Here is a 16,145-nt window from a genome sequence, read left to right on the forward strand (position 1 = left end):
ATGATTAATGATTGCTAATGACTGATAACTTTGTAATGATTTAGTATTCCACTTTCAGATAAATCTCAGAAAACCACGTATTTTATCCGGCATTTACTCTATTTTATATTTATTACAGTAGAAAATTCATTTACAAATTAATTTGCATCCCATGCAAATTTGAATCTCGCACCAAAAAATAGTTGCCCGAGTAGTTTTGTTACTGTAGCCGGGTGCTGTCATGGGAGCAACGGGCACAGCCAACGACTGCTGCCGCCTGGAGACGTTAAAGCAAAAAACTCGCCACCAAAACTCCTGAAAGACGAGGACAACGTTCTGAACCCCACGATCCGCGATACCCACTGAGCAGACCAGAAATACACCTGCAATGTCAAATTCAAACCACTTTAGTGGCTTTTGGCGGGAAACCCTACTTATTTCTCTCTTGAGTGTTGAGTGTCAGTTGTTATGGGTGAGTCATCACTCTATAAACGTACAAGAGAAACCCATACTGTTCAGTAAAGATAATTTGTTTGCCTGCCCCTTTCTAATTTGACAGTAAACAATCTTCAAATAATCTTAATTAAACAAGGTTTATTTCAAACATTACAGATGTTAAAAAAAATAAGACAAAAAATTGAAAACATTATTGAACAGCAAGATTAAAAATGACTGCAATTATTGCAGTAATCCCCCACCTCCACCCAGAATCTGAAAACTAAAACCCATGGTTGGAGAGATTAGAGCTTCCAGATGACCCAGAGTGAAAGGAATACACAGCCAGTTCAGAATGCAAACCAGCTGTCAAGTATGGTGAACACTTCTCCTCATGAGTCCCATGTTACGCTGCAGCTCCGGGAGGGAACTCAGCCCTACGCACGGGCTGCTTACATAGAAAAACGACGTAATGCCTTAACTAAACAGATTTCTGTTTGCACACCACAATTTCCAGTAGCTGGAGATGTTGGTGGCATTTGCTGAGCTGAAGAGTTCAAGTGAAGTTTCATTATAAAAGCACTCGCAGAAAGCAGTCCTTTATCAGGCAAGCAGGCAAGACTGTTTCGGTTGTCCTGGTGGTGAGGAGTGTGTGTATTTGTGTGTGTGTGTGTGTGTGTGTGTGTGTGTGGGTGGGTGGGGTTAGTGACGACATCAGCGGAGAAACCTTTTCTCACATTAATAAAAGGAATAACATTAAGAACAGTGTGAGAGTCTGCGCTGAAGTTCTAGACAGTGCGAGGGGTGGAGTCACTGGCTCAAGAAAACCAGAGACCTCTAGAGCCACCAATGCAGTTGATGACGCCATAGCATTCCACCTTCCAGTGGCGACGACTGAGCTGGGCTTGGCTACCAACATCAACCGCCTGCCTCTCTGCTGCAGATGAGGTCCTACCTCTGCTTTCAGTTCAAATCTTATGTAAAAACCAAACAAAACTATAAGCATGGTGTAGATCAAGAGCCCGCCTCCAGCCCCCTCAGTCAGATAGCGACGGGGAGCGGGCGGGGCTGCTGCCGAAGACGTGGGGGTCTCGGTCCTTGTCCCTTTCCTTGCCCTTGCTTTCGTGTTTGTGCTTGTGCTTGTGCTTGTGCTTGTGCTTCTTCTTCTTCTTCTTGTGCTCGTGGTGGTGCCGATGGTGGTGCTGGTGCACTCCCACGTGTCTGGAGGGCGCGGAGCTCTCCTTAACGAAGGGGGGTGCGGGAGGGGCTGGCGTGGGCATCACAGCCTGCTGCTCCACAACTGGAGGCTCCCTCCCTGAGGGGGGAGGAAGGAAGGAAGGAAGGAAATGGCTAAATACCAGCAGCAGTGACCTTTTCTAGCAGAACTCTGTGACTCTTGAGACTTGTTTAGGGTAGTTTAAGGAGAGAGTAAGTCTGCTCTCAGTCTTTCCCCAGTGCTATTTACAAATGAACAGCTGTACAGTGCATGTGTTGATTTCTAAACACATGGCTTGCCTGGTGTGGAAGGCCTCTCCAGCATGTTGAGGTGGTGGTAGATGAACGCCTGGCTATCATGGACAGTGTCCATATCAATGTCCTCTTCCTCTTGGGTAGGAAACTGTGGAAGGACACCACAATATACTCACTTTCCTATCAGAGACCAATGACATTCAAAACACAGGGTGGAAAAATACATGTATGGGGCATTTATGTGAAACTGCCAAGGTTTACAGAAACACAGAGAGGCTTGTATGTTGTTATACTGCCAAGTGACTGTGAGAACTCACTCTGCTTTTAACTGGCCCTTTGAACACAGTCTCCTCCTGCAGCACCTGGCCAGGTTCAGGAGGCGAGGCCAACGGAGTATCTGCCTTCCTCTTCAGACCTTGGGGAGCCAGGGCCACACCGCTCAACACTAGCTCCTCCTTCATTTGGAAAGGCTCCTCCTTCTGCAAATGACCAATCAGAGAAGGTAAGTGGCTCTAATGCACTTCAAGACTTGTGTCAATGCTTATATCGTGCTGCAGCCCTGATCTGTGGCGCGCCTGCTTACGCAACTGACGAAGACCAGCTCGGGAGGCGGCTCGGGGACACTGGCATCCTGCTCCGGCTTAATGGTGGGGTTGAGCACGGCCTTCTTCTCCTTCAGGTTGAGCACGAGGCCCAACTCAGGGAGAGGCAGGCACGAGGGCCTGCTCAGGCCAAACAGCGTGTGGTACAGGTTCACCGCGTCACACCGCAGGCGCCAGTCATGAGACGTACCTGTCAATGGCCGCTCAGCAGTTAGCGCAGATCTCTGGGTAACTCGCTCATCTAGTCAATCTCTTTTCAAGTTTTTTTATATATGAAACGTATGTCATTTTAAAATAGTTAGCACATTATTGTATGCCTATTGTAGAAGTACCAAGAAACTCCCACAATAGGCTTAAAAATCATAAAATGACAATTTATTGTGGCGATGGTAACATTATCATACCCACCATCCTTGGAAACCATCTTAAATTAGGAAAGATTACTGTTACAGCGGTAGTTATTTAGTTATTCTGAGATGTGGGCTATTCCGTATAATGTCACAAACTGCCAAAATTGCCAAGAGCATCCTATATGTGTGAAACACATGCAGTGCAGGTCAAAAACCGAAGTATGAAAACAGCTCGAGGACTAACACAAACGTGGAGGTGGACTTCGATTATGCTGGCACGGATGTGGTGCTCCGACTGCCAAGAATGGCTGCAAACCACCAAGTACAGAAGCGGGGGCCTTGCAGAGTCAACCCTGTTACAATAAAAGCAGGACCCTTTAAACAGAGTCAACCCTGTTACAATAAGAGCAAGACCCTTTAAACCCCTGCCAGGAGTTGTGAAAGAACAGATGTGCATGACTTCGTATGTAGTGCAGCCAGTCGAGAGCAAGAGCAGATCATGAAGTGTTGTGTGCTTTTCATTAAATCACAGTGAACAATCATTTTTCATGAGATTTTCCACATCCCAAGATGGACCAAGGCCCACCCTCCACTGGAGGATGAGGGAGTGGTAGCTGGCGTCAGGGCGGGCATGTGGAAATAAGGCTCCCAGCAGAGCTACATGCCAAAACTCATGGCACTGATGCACGAGTCAGACACAGAACCTATTCACTGCCTGCCAAGTCTCCACAGTAAAGGGGAACAGCGATTCCATATGTGGATCACAACAGTGTGATTAAGACTACGGCTCCCAGCAGGCTGTGCGACAGCCCTACCTGAGTTCATCAGTTTCCACAGTTGGTCCACCAGAGCCTCGTTGCATAAACAGGACTCAGCTGCTTTGGTGAAGGGCGGATTCTTGGACAGCATACTAAGAATCTTATGCCTGGGAGAAAAAAGGTAAATAACATAATTAACAAAAATTATTTCCCTTAAATGTAAAAGATCTTGCAAACAATATCCAGATTCTCATTGGCGTCAATAAATATTCAGTAATTCTAATCACTATCCATGCTAGTCACTGTCCATGCTAAAGACTGTTTAGCCTAAAAATAGCACAGCAACATAGCAAAGGATCACAGGGAAACCCAGCTATGCTCTTTAACCATAGTACAGGGATTGAGAGATGGCCGCATAGCTTACCTGACGTAGTGCACTGGGTCCGTATGGACCATGTCTAACAGCCACTGAAGTTCGTCTGAGCTTCTGTCAACTGGCAGTGGACAGTAAATAAATTATTGTTTGGTCAAGATTAGTTTTTCAAATGGTAAATTTAATGGTAATAAGGTAATTTTACCAAAAGACTTCTGTAATGTTTATGACCGATTTGCGCAGGATAAGAAATGTAAGAAATGTTAATGACAGAGATGGGAGAGGCTCCTCGTAATGTATGTATTGTTAGCACACATTATATCCACCCTTAATACACACTGTTAGCTTTTGCTGCTTACAACTACAAAACACTACTGCTGTGTGAAATATTAAGTATTATCTATGTAGGACTATTATGAACTAGCAGACATGGATTTGGACTAAATTCCTCACTCGTCTGTAATCCTGTACACATCTGTGAAAAATGTTGATAGTGCTTTTTCACTACCAGTGCAATTTTCCCTGGTGTGATAAACAGGAATCTTAGGCTAAACTATCAACTTAGAATTTATATTAGTTGCATTTATCAGATATTTGTCCTTCTAAGTAATCCAGATCTAAGTAATCCAGAGCCACGATTTTACAGAGCGCATTTTCAATAACAGAATATCAATTTCTTCCAAAACATTTTCTGGATTTCCATACTTTTCTATACTTCTAAAGAAATTTATTTTTTAAATACCCAAGAACCCTGTGTAAGAACCCATACAGACCTTCTAACTTACACTGTGTGAGGGAACAAACTGAAGATGTGAATAATGTCTGCTTTCCACTCCATGACAACTTTTACTCTCGAAGGGGAAATACATGCAGATGGTCCTAAGGACATGTGTCAAAGTTTTATGGCTCCTTCAGTTTGCCTTCAAGGACCAAACACTCGCTCGCACTGAAGGATTTCCAGATCGGATTGGTGTGTGTTCACACTGCTCCGCAGTTCAATTAAATGTGTTGTGCTTATTAACATTACTTGAGCTACATAAACGATTTATAGCGTTGACATGGCTCTTAGCTCTGCTATGACAGTTCACGTCAGTTTATGAGCACCATTCCCGATTTTGCTTGAAAACGTTTCTAATACTCTTGCACTACAGAACTCTCAATAAACTTGTCACGTGGTAGGTCAGGGACATCCCCATGTTTTAAAGATGACAAGGCACCTCGGGTGTAGTCCACCACAGCCTCGAGTGCGGCGATCCTCACGTCCACAAAGTGACCGTACTCCGCATAGGACTTGAACAGACTGGGGTCACTGGGTAGGTGTCCGTTCTTCTGCAGCATCCGGATGGCCCGGAGACAACTGTGCAGACAGGACAAAAGACAAGGTGGTCTTCTCTCTCTATACAGGTAATACATGTAGTTACTGAATAACCCTTAAAGGAGCAATAAGTCATTTTTACTGCAAAGAAGTAGCAAACAATATTTATGAAAGTGATTATTTTGACCCTTTTCTTTTAAGTGCAGTTTATGCTGAACCAGTTTATGCTCCATATAGCTGGTCCCATAAAGGGAGATTTAGTACAGAATCTCAGAAACATCCAGGCCACTAGGTGTCAGTATAATTGCTGTTTCATAACGTGAAGTAGAATCCCTGGAAAATTACTTATAACTTTATTAAGATAAATTAACAAATCTTTGTATCCAAACTACATCACTCACTGGAGCTGCATGATATATCATTTGTGATGGTTATAGCAACATGGGCCTTTGGTATTATCACAATTGTCCTGAATATGCAAATGAAGCATCTAACAAATCACAAAACATTTTATGGTTTGCTTTCCTGACCAATCTCAGACATTTCATGATGAATCACACCATTCAGCTAACAAATGCTACAGATACTATGAGCCAACAAAATTTTTTTTTTTAATGTAAAAAAAAATCTTTAAATAAAATCGGTAATTATTTTTACTATGTCATGTAAAAGGTTCACCCCTATAATGTAATAAGGCATACAATAAGGCAGCAATAAAATTTCAATATAATATTTTATGTCTAAAAATATAACCTTTTTTCCAAAAATAAATTCTTTCTGAAGGCCCAACACATTAATAAGTAATAATGTGATTCTAAAAAAGTGGTACAGATCATGAGGGGCTCTGGCTCAAGCTTACTCTTTAAAAAAGTCATCCCCAAATATACTATCAACACTGGACAAGAGACATAAACAAATGGGTATGCATTGAGTGTTGAAAGAGTCATGTAGGATGACACAAAGTAAACATTCCTGTTTGTTTATCTGACCCACCTTCAGGGTTCTTACTGGAAGTCAGATTAGAGGGTAGGGGTGAGTTTGACCTTAGCCCACCCCCAACAAGCAAACACTCTTCAGTGCACAGTAGTTTTATTATCTACATTTGTTATACATTTCAACTAACAATGTTCAGCTGCCAGACACGATAGTTAAGGCCTGCAACACCTATGAAATAATGGAAGAGGTGGGGGGTGTTTCTGTGAAGATTTCTGTGTGTACTGAGTAAGCAATTTGACCATTCAAAGTAAACGTTTCCTTGACCCTTGCACAAGGCCAACTATGGTCAGGCAACAGCTGACTGGTCTCTACATGCTGCATGGTTTCTAATCAGTAGAAAGCAGTGAAAACACTGCCTCTTTAAACATTAGTTTTAGCAATGCAACAGCTGGATGGGTCAAGTAAAAACTGCTTACTCTGACATGCTTCTGGTGTGTTGAGGCAAAAGGGCATCAGAAAAAATGCATTCAGTGACAGACACACTTGGAACACGCTCCCGCAAACCCACGGCTGCGTTCAAAGCCCGTGATTCCTGGCCTTGTCACCGTACCTGACCGTGATGGTGTTGCGGTAGCTGGGCAGCAGTTTCTCCATGTTGAGGAAGCGCGTGACCTCCTCGAGAACGAGGCGCACGTCAGCGCTCAAGCTCTCCACTGTGCGCACCTCGTTGTTCACGCTGATGGCCGGCGTCAGCGAGTTGGTCAGAGCATCAATCAGCTCTGCCCGGTAGTAGTTGTCTGAAAACTGGCAGATCGGGGGCAAAGCATTACTATAACTACCCTGCTCCTACTAAATTAAATTCACCTTCATTAAGCTCAGGCTTCATTTTCCTAGGCACTGTTCAAACCAAACAAACCAACGAAGAGCCTATGTAAGCGAGTGGGTAGAAATGATGACCAAGTCCTTGGAGACTGCCTGATTCTCGGTTAATATGAGTTTTAATTGGATTTTAATGACCGACCTTATTCTTTCTGTTGTCGTTATACTTGATGAGATCCAGAATGAAGTTGAGAACCTCTTTGGGGCAGAGGTTGTGAATGTCCCTGAGCAAAGCCATTGCCACAGGCATAGTCTGCCAAGAATAGGAAGCGCATCATCAGTCACATGACAACCACTGATAATTCATTACACAACACAGCAACATACTTTTAAAGCTACCAAGTCTTACAGTTTGGGTATGTAAAGTCGGATGGAAAACTGAAAAAAAAAAAACTTTGAAAATTACAGAGGGTCGTAGCATGGAAGTCGAAGCTGCTGGACAGTACCTTCTGCAGGAAATAGCTCTGGAAGTTGATGAAGTTGTTGGTCTTGACGATATTCGGGCAGCTTTTGCAACAGAACATGCGGGTGAAGAGGGACTTCATGGCTGGAGGTCCCGTCCAGGTGCTTACCATGGCATTGGCGATCTGCGGCATAAACGGCTTGTTTCAGTGGGTGATCCAGCAATGTGCTGTAAAGCCCATTCAGAACCTCATCATCTTCAAAGGCAACACAAATACCGGGAGAAGCACTGGATTTCGCACATTGAAAAGGAACTGATTTTGATGGACTGATGCCTATAAATACTGGCAGGTTTATAAATTTCACATTTTGTAAATATCTTGCAATGTACTGAATTTAAGAAGATCGGTATGCATCTTCTTTGCTAAATCAAAGGCAATCCTGCCTTAGCTGGGCAATAAAGATGTATAGTGTTCTATATGCTTTTACCAGTGAGAAAGTCCATAAAACTGTTTTATCTAAGAGGCTTTTAGTTTGGAGGGTGCCATGAGTTACCAACATCTTCAACAGTTGGCATGAGTCATAATGAGACTTAAGTAACTCCCACACCAAGCATATGCTAACTGTGTATGTTACAGTAAAACCACTGGTCACAACATAGCAGCCAGAACCATTTCTGTTCTGTCAGGAGATTTCTCATTCTCCAATGGACCAAACCTTTGACCCGGCAAGGAGCTCAAAAGTGTTGAGCAGTCATGCAAGAAGGTTCACCTTGGCCAGGCAGAAGCAGGCCTGCATGCGCACTCGGTAGAAGCACTGGTCCTGCTCCAGGATGTCGGTGAGGGCCAGGCGCGATGCTGCTGTGGGGAAGACCTCCAGGGCAGAGATGGCCTCCTCCTGGGCCACAACGTCACGCTCGTATCGCAACTGGTACTGCCACATGAAGTCGGCCTGCTCGAACTCCACCTTCCGCAGGATGGACATGTCCGGGTCAATCCGGATCCACAGCAGGGGCGAGTCTGCACTGTTGGAGCCACACGGAAAGGAGGTTCACCAGTTATATACAATGGATATTAGATTATAGGAACACCAACTTTTACTGTTATACTGTGTCATACAGCTAAATGCTTCCTTGAATATAGCTCCCTGGAATATGGAAAAGTACTCCAGGTTTTATAGGTATTATAAAATTATATTTAACCGCTTTCCTCTCTTTTAGATTCTCTTCGGTTTATTCAGACATGTGTAGGGATGTGCACAAACATGTTTGTGTTGGCCAGTTGCCTCCTGCGTTTGGCGGATCTGATCCCTTGGGAACCTAACCCACCTGCCCTTTGTACAAGCCCACCGTCTCTGCTCTCACCGTGGGTTGCAGAAGGCAGTGGGTGAAGCTGCTGCTCGCCTTAGCTCTGCCTCCCTGCTGCCTCTAGGGGCCCTGCTCCTGCCTCTACTGCTCTCACCCCTGGCACACAGGCCAATGCCTCGTCAGCTTTCCTGCAACTCCGGTAAAACCGTCTGGACTGGTGATGCACCAACATGAAAACTGCTGGCCAATAATTGCAGCCAATCATTTGGAAAAGAACTACACAGAAAATTTTAGTGGTTTTGCTTCTTGTTTAGCCTATGCATGAAACATTATGGGTGGCATCTTTTCCCTTTTGAAACATCTCGCTAACTGTCGCCTGTTTCAAAGTAATAGTATGATATTGACTGCATACATTTTTTTTGCTTTATTAATTGATACCAGTTGACTGGGTGCATCCCCAGTGAGAACTGAACTTTAGTCATGAGCCTCCTATAGTTTTCTCCTGCAATTGTATTTTTGTTTTGTTTTTTTAAACAAACAATGAACTGGCTGAACACATGATCTAATTTCTAGCAGACAGTGAAGTTTTGTAAGATGCCTGACATGTGGTTGAAATTAAATGGCTTTCTGTGAACAACTTGAACTAGGAAGAAGAGTGATGCAACGGCGGCAAGGCCTGGAGGTGGCGTGAGCTAGGGGGAAGGGCCAGAAGCTTACTCCATGGCTGACAGGTCCATGTCGACTTCTTCTCCGTTCATCAGAGGAATCTTTTTCTTCTTGTTCCTGAAACAGTAAGGAGCCACTTGCAGGCACAACACACCGACAGCAAAATCAAAACATCCAAGTGCCCAATCTAGGGTTTTGAACTCAAGAATGAATAAGGTGGTGATATGTGCTCATGCCCTGGATGTACAAGATAATCAGGATAAACAAGTGGAATCAGTGTACTTTAACCCAGACCCAGCTGTCCTCTGTGACCTGGAAAGTGTCCACTAGAGCAGCAGCCACGTGTTTGGTGAGGCTGTACCTCCTACTCTTAGAGTGGCAAGGTATGTCATGCTTCAGGCTATTCTCCTCAATCTGCAGCGTGTGGTTGAAGGATCCATCCAGCTCCTGAACCGTCACTTTAATTGGGCCCTGCGTACGTGCACACACACACACACACACACACACACACACACACACACACACGCACGCACATAAATGCACGCATACATATACACACACCAGCAGATATACACACACACACACACACACACACACACATGCACATACATACACACGTAAAAAGAACAGACAAAAAAAGAACAGACACACATGCACACACACAATTCAATGTTACTCTCATATAATCAAGGTCGGAGCGTCAAGACCACCCAAGAGCATGCATGCAACACATGATACCATTGCCTCACCACATCAAATTGTCACAAACTGTCTTAAACTAACAATCCTCCCTCACCCTCCCACCCATGGAGGCAAGCGCTGGCTCACCACATATTTCTGTGTGCCGGAGGAGGTGCAGTCCTGGCGGATCTCCAGTTCCAGAACGTTCCTCTTCCTGTTGAAGGCAAAACTCCCGAAGAACTTGACCACGCCGCTCTGGTCACTGAGGTGGACGCTAAAGGAAACGGTGATGGAGGGCAGCGGAGGGCTTTAACCGAGACCTGGACTGCTTCTGCCAGGGCCGCACAGAACACCAGCACCGGCCTTTTCAAATAAGCTTTCTCACATGTCACATGGGGTCACAAGTGTCTTTAACATATCGCAAAATACTGCATTTAGTGATTGCAACATGTGTCTGCATTACCAGCCTACTCTGAACACACCATTTACATTACAAGAATGATAAATATCTTCATTGGCCATAATCTCTAAACAGAACATTTCAACAATTTAAGGATCCTTCACTGAGTGTGCAGACAACCAATTGTCTAACTCTTTCCAAAACCCTGTAAGCAATTGTAGTAGAGCACCTCAATCTGTGGCAGAGGATACACCCATTGCTTTATCAGGGGTCCGATGTCCTTCCCCGACACATTGGAGATGGACTTAAGGAAGCCCGAGGTGGACAGGAGCATCTGACTCCACATGTGCGACTGGTACTTCTGTGACGAGGCCGTGCTGGCCAGGCTCAGCAACTTGTTGAACACCTGCAGGGTCACATGAGGTTAGGGTTTCGGAAGGAGCAGCTGGTCTCGCGTCAGTGGTGGTTTGTCAGGCTGATCATAAAGCGAAGCTGGAGGAGAAATAGCTGCTCTCAGGTTGGTTTTGTGGTTTTCTTTTCTGCCGCTCAGTATTAGCAGCATTAGATCGTAAAGCTGCGGGGGAAACCGAGCTGGACGTCCTTGAAAGCTGACGTAGCTATGCACCCGCCAGAGGGTTCGGATAGGATGCAACCAAAAAAGGCAGGCAAAAATTATGCCATTAAAGGATCGACATCGTTCGTTCGTGCGTGTGTGTGCGTATGATGGCATTACCTGCAACATGAACTCCATGCTGATGCGGTTCTCGATCAACCTCATGACCAGGTGGGCCTTGCACTGGAACATTTTGTAGTACTCCCATGACAGCGTATGGGGGTTTCTGATGGAGAAATGTAAGTGGGGAGTCGGGCTGGAGGGGAAAAAAAAAGAAAGAGAGCCCCATCACCCCCGGATTATAAATGAAGGGGTATGGGCCAAACCACTGACAGCATGGATGGATTAAGTGTGTGGATGACTGTGTCAGCATAATTTACAAACATCTTACATCTTGCATCAGACTTACAGCCACTAAATCATGACATGCTGGCAGTTTATAGAGGTACAAAGAAGAGCCCTACCCAGGAATATTTCTTCAGGCATTAGCAGAAGCTAAAAGCTTTGTGTTTCTGTTTTAATCTGTCTCTTAACCTACTGAGCTGTAATATTGTGTGCGCATTGGCTTTGGGGTGAGAATGTTGTGCTTACTTGTCTTTCTCTTTTCCTCCAGTGAATGTAGGGTGAAGCAGGACCCCGCCCGTCTTCAGTTCGTACTCCACGATCTTATCCAGCTCCTGTGGGGACAGTGAGATGGATTGGTGGGGTGAGTGAGACCTGCGATGACTGCGACAGTCATGCCAAAAATAAATAAATAAATAACCCCAAAGAAACTGAACATTTCACAAGACGGTTCTGGTGTTTAGAGACTCGCCTGCTTGATCCAGTGGCGATACTCGTTGACGCCGAAGGTCTTCTTCAGGTAGAGGCCATATATGTAGCCTGAAATGCCCTTAAGAACCCACTCATCTGACCTGCAACAGTGATACACAGGGATGCCATCAGGCCAGGGCATAACATGGCTGGTTGCTATTTTTTTTTGTTTTTTATATAAAAAAATGTATATTTTTGTAAATTATTATCCAGGTTTCTTGCTAGCCTCTTGAAAGAAAGAAAAATCGCCAAACAGTTTGTGTCACAAAACTGCACTGCACTGGAATAATTACACTCTGGTTCTGGCTTAAAGTATCAGAAACACTCCTCTCCACCTCACCTCTTTGAATGTCCAGGTTCACAACAGTGAAATACTAGTATCATCTTAGATAGGAACTTAACCTCCTTCTAGAAAAAGCAACTTACTTTCACAGTTACAAGGACTCACAGGTGACAACATGGCCTAAGCATCTCAGAAAGCGAGTTGCTTTCAGTAAGTCATCCAATGAAAACATTCAGCCCCACCAGACTCAACCAGAATGGCTAAACACCCTGTATATCTTCAAGTCCTGTACTTATCTATTTTTAACCCATATATTTTCCAGCAGAACTCATAGCAGAGCATTAGAACACAGGGTGGAACCACAGATAGGCAGCCCAAACACTTCAGCCTCATCAGTGTTCATGAGGGCAGCAGTTGCAAGCCATCATTACCAGGGCAAGGCACAATGCAAACAGTGCCTGTTAGGAGCCAGATGACTGCCTGTTAGGAGCTAGACAAGGCACACTGTAAACAATGCTTTTTAGGAGGCAAATGAGACAAGTATAGGCTGTTCATGTAAAACAAGAGCATCACACTCAGCCTTTCTAATGTCACTGCAGTAACCATGGAAACATGAGCATTGCGCAACATCCAGTCTTTGTCAAAAACATTTCTTTAAAAACAAACAACCAAACAAAAACAAAAAACAAGAACAAAAACAAAAGGACTTGTGTGCTGGCTCCATTAGACATTGTCCAGTAAAATATGAGTGCTAGCCAAAACCACAGAAATAACAGAAACATGCCCCTTCTTGGTCAGGCTTTCATTCCAGTTCACGGAGTATGTAGGCAAGGCTAACCTCTTTTACCAGCGGCTATGGCTACCTGTGATTAACATTGGGAGATCGGAGGGGGGGGTGTTTTTGTTTTTAAAAACGTTTTGTGAAAATGGTCAGCCTCTACATAGCATGTACATCTGTAACACAGTTCTCATTTAATTAGGTCCAGTAGTGGATATTAAATTTCTTTGAAATACGGAAGACGCTCAAAGAAAGAGCAAATGGCCAATGAATATGCGAATGCAATGGAAAACTAATTTATGGAATATGCTCTTTAGAGAACACAAAAGAAAATAAACAAAACAAAAAACACAATGCATTTGCATTACCGGAATATGTATTTACAGCTACCTTCGTTTTAAACCATAAGCTTTCAACTGTAAAAGGAGAGCATTTGCACAAGAACAAGGCCTCTGGAATGAGAAAGAAAGGTCCTGGCAGCATTCTGCTTGTTTGTCCACACTATGTACAAGCATGTAAAAGTCTTGGGGTAAGTCCACAGTGTGCAGAAGGGACAAGTAGGTGAAATCTCTCTGGCTGGCTTCAATTACAGGGCTGAATAGCACTAAATCGCACAAATAAATACCTGCAGGCAACTCTTATCAGTATGAATGCAAATCCAGTCTTCCAGTTGGCCAGCTGAGGGAATATATGGATCTGAAACATCCACATCTGATTCAGGTTTTAGACACTTGGAACAAATATGAGGAGAGTATTGTACAATTGAAGTTTCAGTTTGGAAGGTCAATTGCAAAAGGGTGTTGCTCTTCCCAACACACACACACACACACACACACACACACACACACACACACACACACAAACACGCGCACACACGCACAAACATGGAAAAGTGGGCTTAATACCAGCATGTCCTCCATATAACACAGAAAAGGCGAAAAGATGCTGGAGAGAGAAAGAGAGGGACAAGGATATCTCTAATTACACTTTAAAGGTGGACACACAGGAGACACTGCTGAGGGTGAGGGGCGGGGCCAGGGGCGGAAATGGTAGATGGGACACATACCAGGACATGCGCGAGATGAAGCAGCCAAAAAACTGCTGTGCCAGAGCCTGTGCGAGGTAGCGCCGTGTCGCCGGGGTCTGGTCTATGATCAAACCACTGTGCAGCAGATTGGTACTGAGAAGGGGAGAACCACACACACACACACACACACACACACACACACTCACGTATTTAAGGGAGTAAATGCACTCTCTATGCACCTGTTTTCTTTTTCCTCAGTTTGGACAGAGCACTCTCAACCATTTCACTGCGAGTTATACTGTGTATGACTATGTATGTGACAAATAAACCAAACTTGAACTTGAACTGGAGTACACTTAGAATAAAATGTTCATGCACTGCCAAAATCCAAGTGAATTGTCAGACATACTAAGTTAACTACTCACCAAAAATGCAAACTTATCTAGCTACACGATTCTGCATTGCTATTAAACAAAACTTGCAGGTAAGCAAGTGGAGAAGGTGGCATGGAATCTTAGCCACTCACCTGAAGATGCTCATGGAGGCATAGGATGCCACCTGGACGTAAGCCTCGTCCACGAAGACGGTCTTGAAGCAGGAGTAGGGGTAGCGGCACGTCAGGATCTCCTCATAGAACTCGAACACCTCGTGCAGGTAGGACATGGTGTGCTTGAGGAGGGGCAGCAGCTGGGGCAGGCAGAAGTGTGTCACCTGCACGTGGGGGGCAATACAATGCACTGTCACAACATGGCCTGGAACCAATGGTGGGGCGCCCACGCTCATGCATATGTAAAAGATGCAAATAAATGTGGGTCGGGAAAAGACGCCAAGGAGCGTTTGTTTGCCAAGGCAGAGAAACATGTTCACGAGGCCAGTGGTTGTACAATATTATAGCCAGACTGCAAGGTACACTGCAAACAGAACCTGTTAGGAGCCAGACCTGGCAAGCAAAGGTTATTCAGTGCTTTAAACATCACAACAATTTCCATGAAAAACACAGCCACTAAACATTGCCACCTAGTGGTCAAAGTGGCATGGGGGGGGGAGCTTTCAGGCCTTCTTTCTTCATTGAACATAGTGCCTGATGACAATGTGGGGTAGTGAAGGGTAGAGACAAGTTGCAGGCTCTGTCTCACCCACCTCGTGCATGTAAGGGTCCACAAGGATCTCGAAGGGCCCTACGGCGAGGGAGATGTTGGGTGCGGCTGTGGGGATGGGCAGCATGTAGTGGAAGGTCTTCTTGCGCATGTCATGGGTGTAGATGGTCTCGACCAGGTCACCGCATGACACAGCAACCATGGCAGCATCCACAGTGAACTCCAGCTTCCATGTACACAGCTCAGAGAAGGAGTCCACACAAGGAAACCAGAACCTGGAGCACACGCACAGATGAGACGTGTACTTGCGTGCACAAAACATGCACCACATACACCCGCACTCACACACCACAAACATACACAACAAACACACACGCGCGTGTACCACACGCATACTCATGACAAATACGCCCATGCTCACACCCACACACAGCACAAAGACATGCATGTTCGCACCACAAACACAGGAATGTGCACACCCAGTGAGCTTATACAGTGTGGCTTTCAGTCAAGAGTCTGAAAAGCTGTCGCACTTCGCAGTACTTAAAAGTATTGGAGTTAGCCGAAGCTTACTTTCAAGTGTACTTATGGGCAAAACACTACTAATATGTACATACAAAGAGCTTTATTCCATGGAAAAGAGTTCATTCAGCACGAAGGTCCTTCATAGAATGTACAGTGCTTACCGAGTGGAGTTTTGGTAACCAAAGGAGAAGACGTGAGCTCCCCTCTCTGCCAGGCTGCCTTCCACGTCAGGCACAACGAAATGCAGGCCCCCCTTCGGCTGGTCCAGGGAGAACTCGATATACACCTTCAGAACTTTCATCTCTAAACACACCACAGTGCACACCAATGGACACAAACACATGCACACACAGATAACATTCACTCCAAACATCCAAATATTCCAGACTAAGAGAGACATTATGTATTTATCTATTTTCTAACAGTAATAGTATAGTGTAGAAGACTGGGTTGCATA

The 16,145-nt window shown here is 44.8% G+C and overlaps 1 protein-coding gene across 2 annotated transcripts in view; it reads right to left on the bottom strand.

The window, feature by feature from the left end:
• Positions 1 to 556: 556 nt before the first annotated feature.
• Positions 557 to 16,145, bottom strand: part of taf2 (TAF2 RNA polymerase II, TATA box binding protein (TBP)-associated factor) — a 17,397-nt gene continuing 1,808 nt past the window's right edge. Inside the window, exons 5-26 of one of the 2 annotated variants that reach the window (XM_027011726.2) lie at positions 15,850 to 15,991; positions 15,207 to 15,438; positions 14,593 to 14,777; positions 14,106 to 14,219; positions 11,980 to 12,079; positions 11,757 to 11,842; positions 11,286 to 11,391; positions 10,804 to 10,958; positions 10,300 to 10,414; positions 9,833 to 9,942; positions 9,523 to 9,588; positions 8,271 to 8,523; positions 7,544 to 7,684; positions 7,240 to 7,350; positions 6,829 to 7,022; positions 5,185 to 5,324; positions 4,019 to 4,088; positions 3,652 to 3,761; positions 2,468 to 2,676; positions 2,202 to 2,363; positions 1,930 to 2,032; positions 557 to 1,729 (exon numbers count right to left, since the gene is read on the bottom strand). In XM_027011726.2, coding sequence (XP_026867527.2) covers positions 1,452 to 1,729; positions 1,930 to 2,032; positions 2,202 to 2,363; positions 2,468 to 2,676; positions 3,652 to 3,761; positions 4,019 to 4,088; positions 5,185 to 5,324; positions 6,829 to 7,022; positions 7,240 to 7,350; positions 7,544 to 7,684; positions 8,271 to 8,523; positions 9,523 to 9,588; positions 9,833 to 9,942; positions 10,300 to 10,414; positions 10,804 to 10,958; positions 11,286 to 11,391; positions 11,757 to 11,842; positions 11,980 to 12,079; positions 14,106 to 14,219; positions 14,593 to 14,777; positions 15,207 to 15,438; positions 15,850 to 15,991 — 3,182 coding nt within the window. In that variant the 3' untranslated portion in view covers positions 557 to 1,451. Of the gene's footprint in view, positions 1,730 to 1,929; positions 2,033 to 2,201; positions 2,364 to 2,467; positions 2,677 to 3,651; positions 3,762 to 4,018; positions 4,089 to 5,184; positions 5,325 to 6,828; positions 7,023 to 7,239; positions 7,351 to 7,543; positions 7,685 to 8,270; positions 8,524 to 9,522; positions 9,589 to 9,832; positions 9,943 to 10,299; positions 10,415 to 10,803; positions 10,959 to 11,285; positions 11,422 to 11,756; positions 11,843 to 11,979; positions 12,080 to 14,105; positions 14,220 to 14,592; positions 14,778 to 15,206; positions 15,439 to 15,849; positions 15,992 to 16,145 lie in introns of both variants that reach the window. The other variant, XM_027011727.2, reaches the window with a different exon arrangement.

This window comes from Electrophorus electricus, chromosome 10 (assembly GCF_013358815.1).
Source record: "Electrophorus electricus isolate fEleEle1 chromosome 10, fEleEle1.pri, whole genome shotgun sequence".
Classification (NCBI taxonomy): domain Eukaryota; kingdom Metazoa; phylum Chordata; class Actinopteri; order Gymnotiformes; family Gymnotidae; genus Electrophorus; species Electrophorus electricus.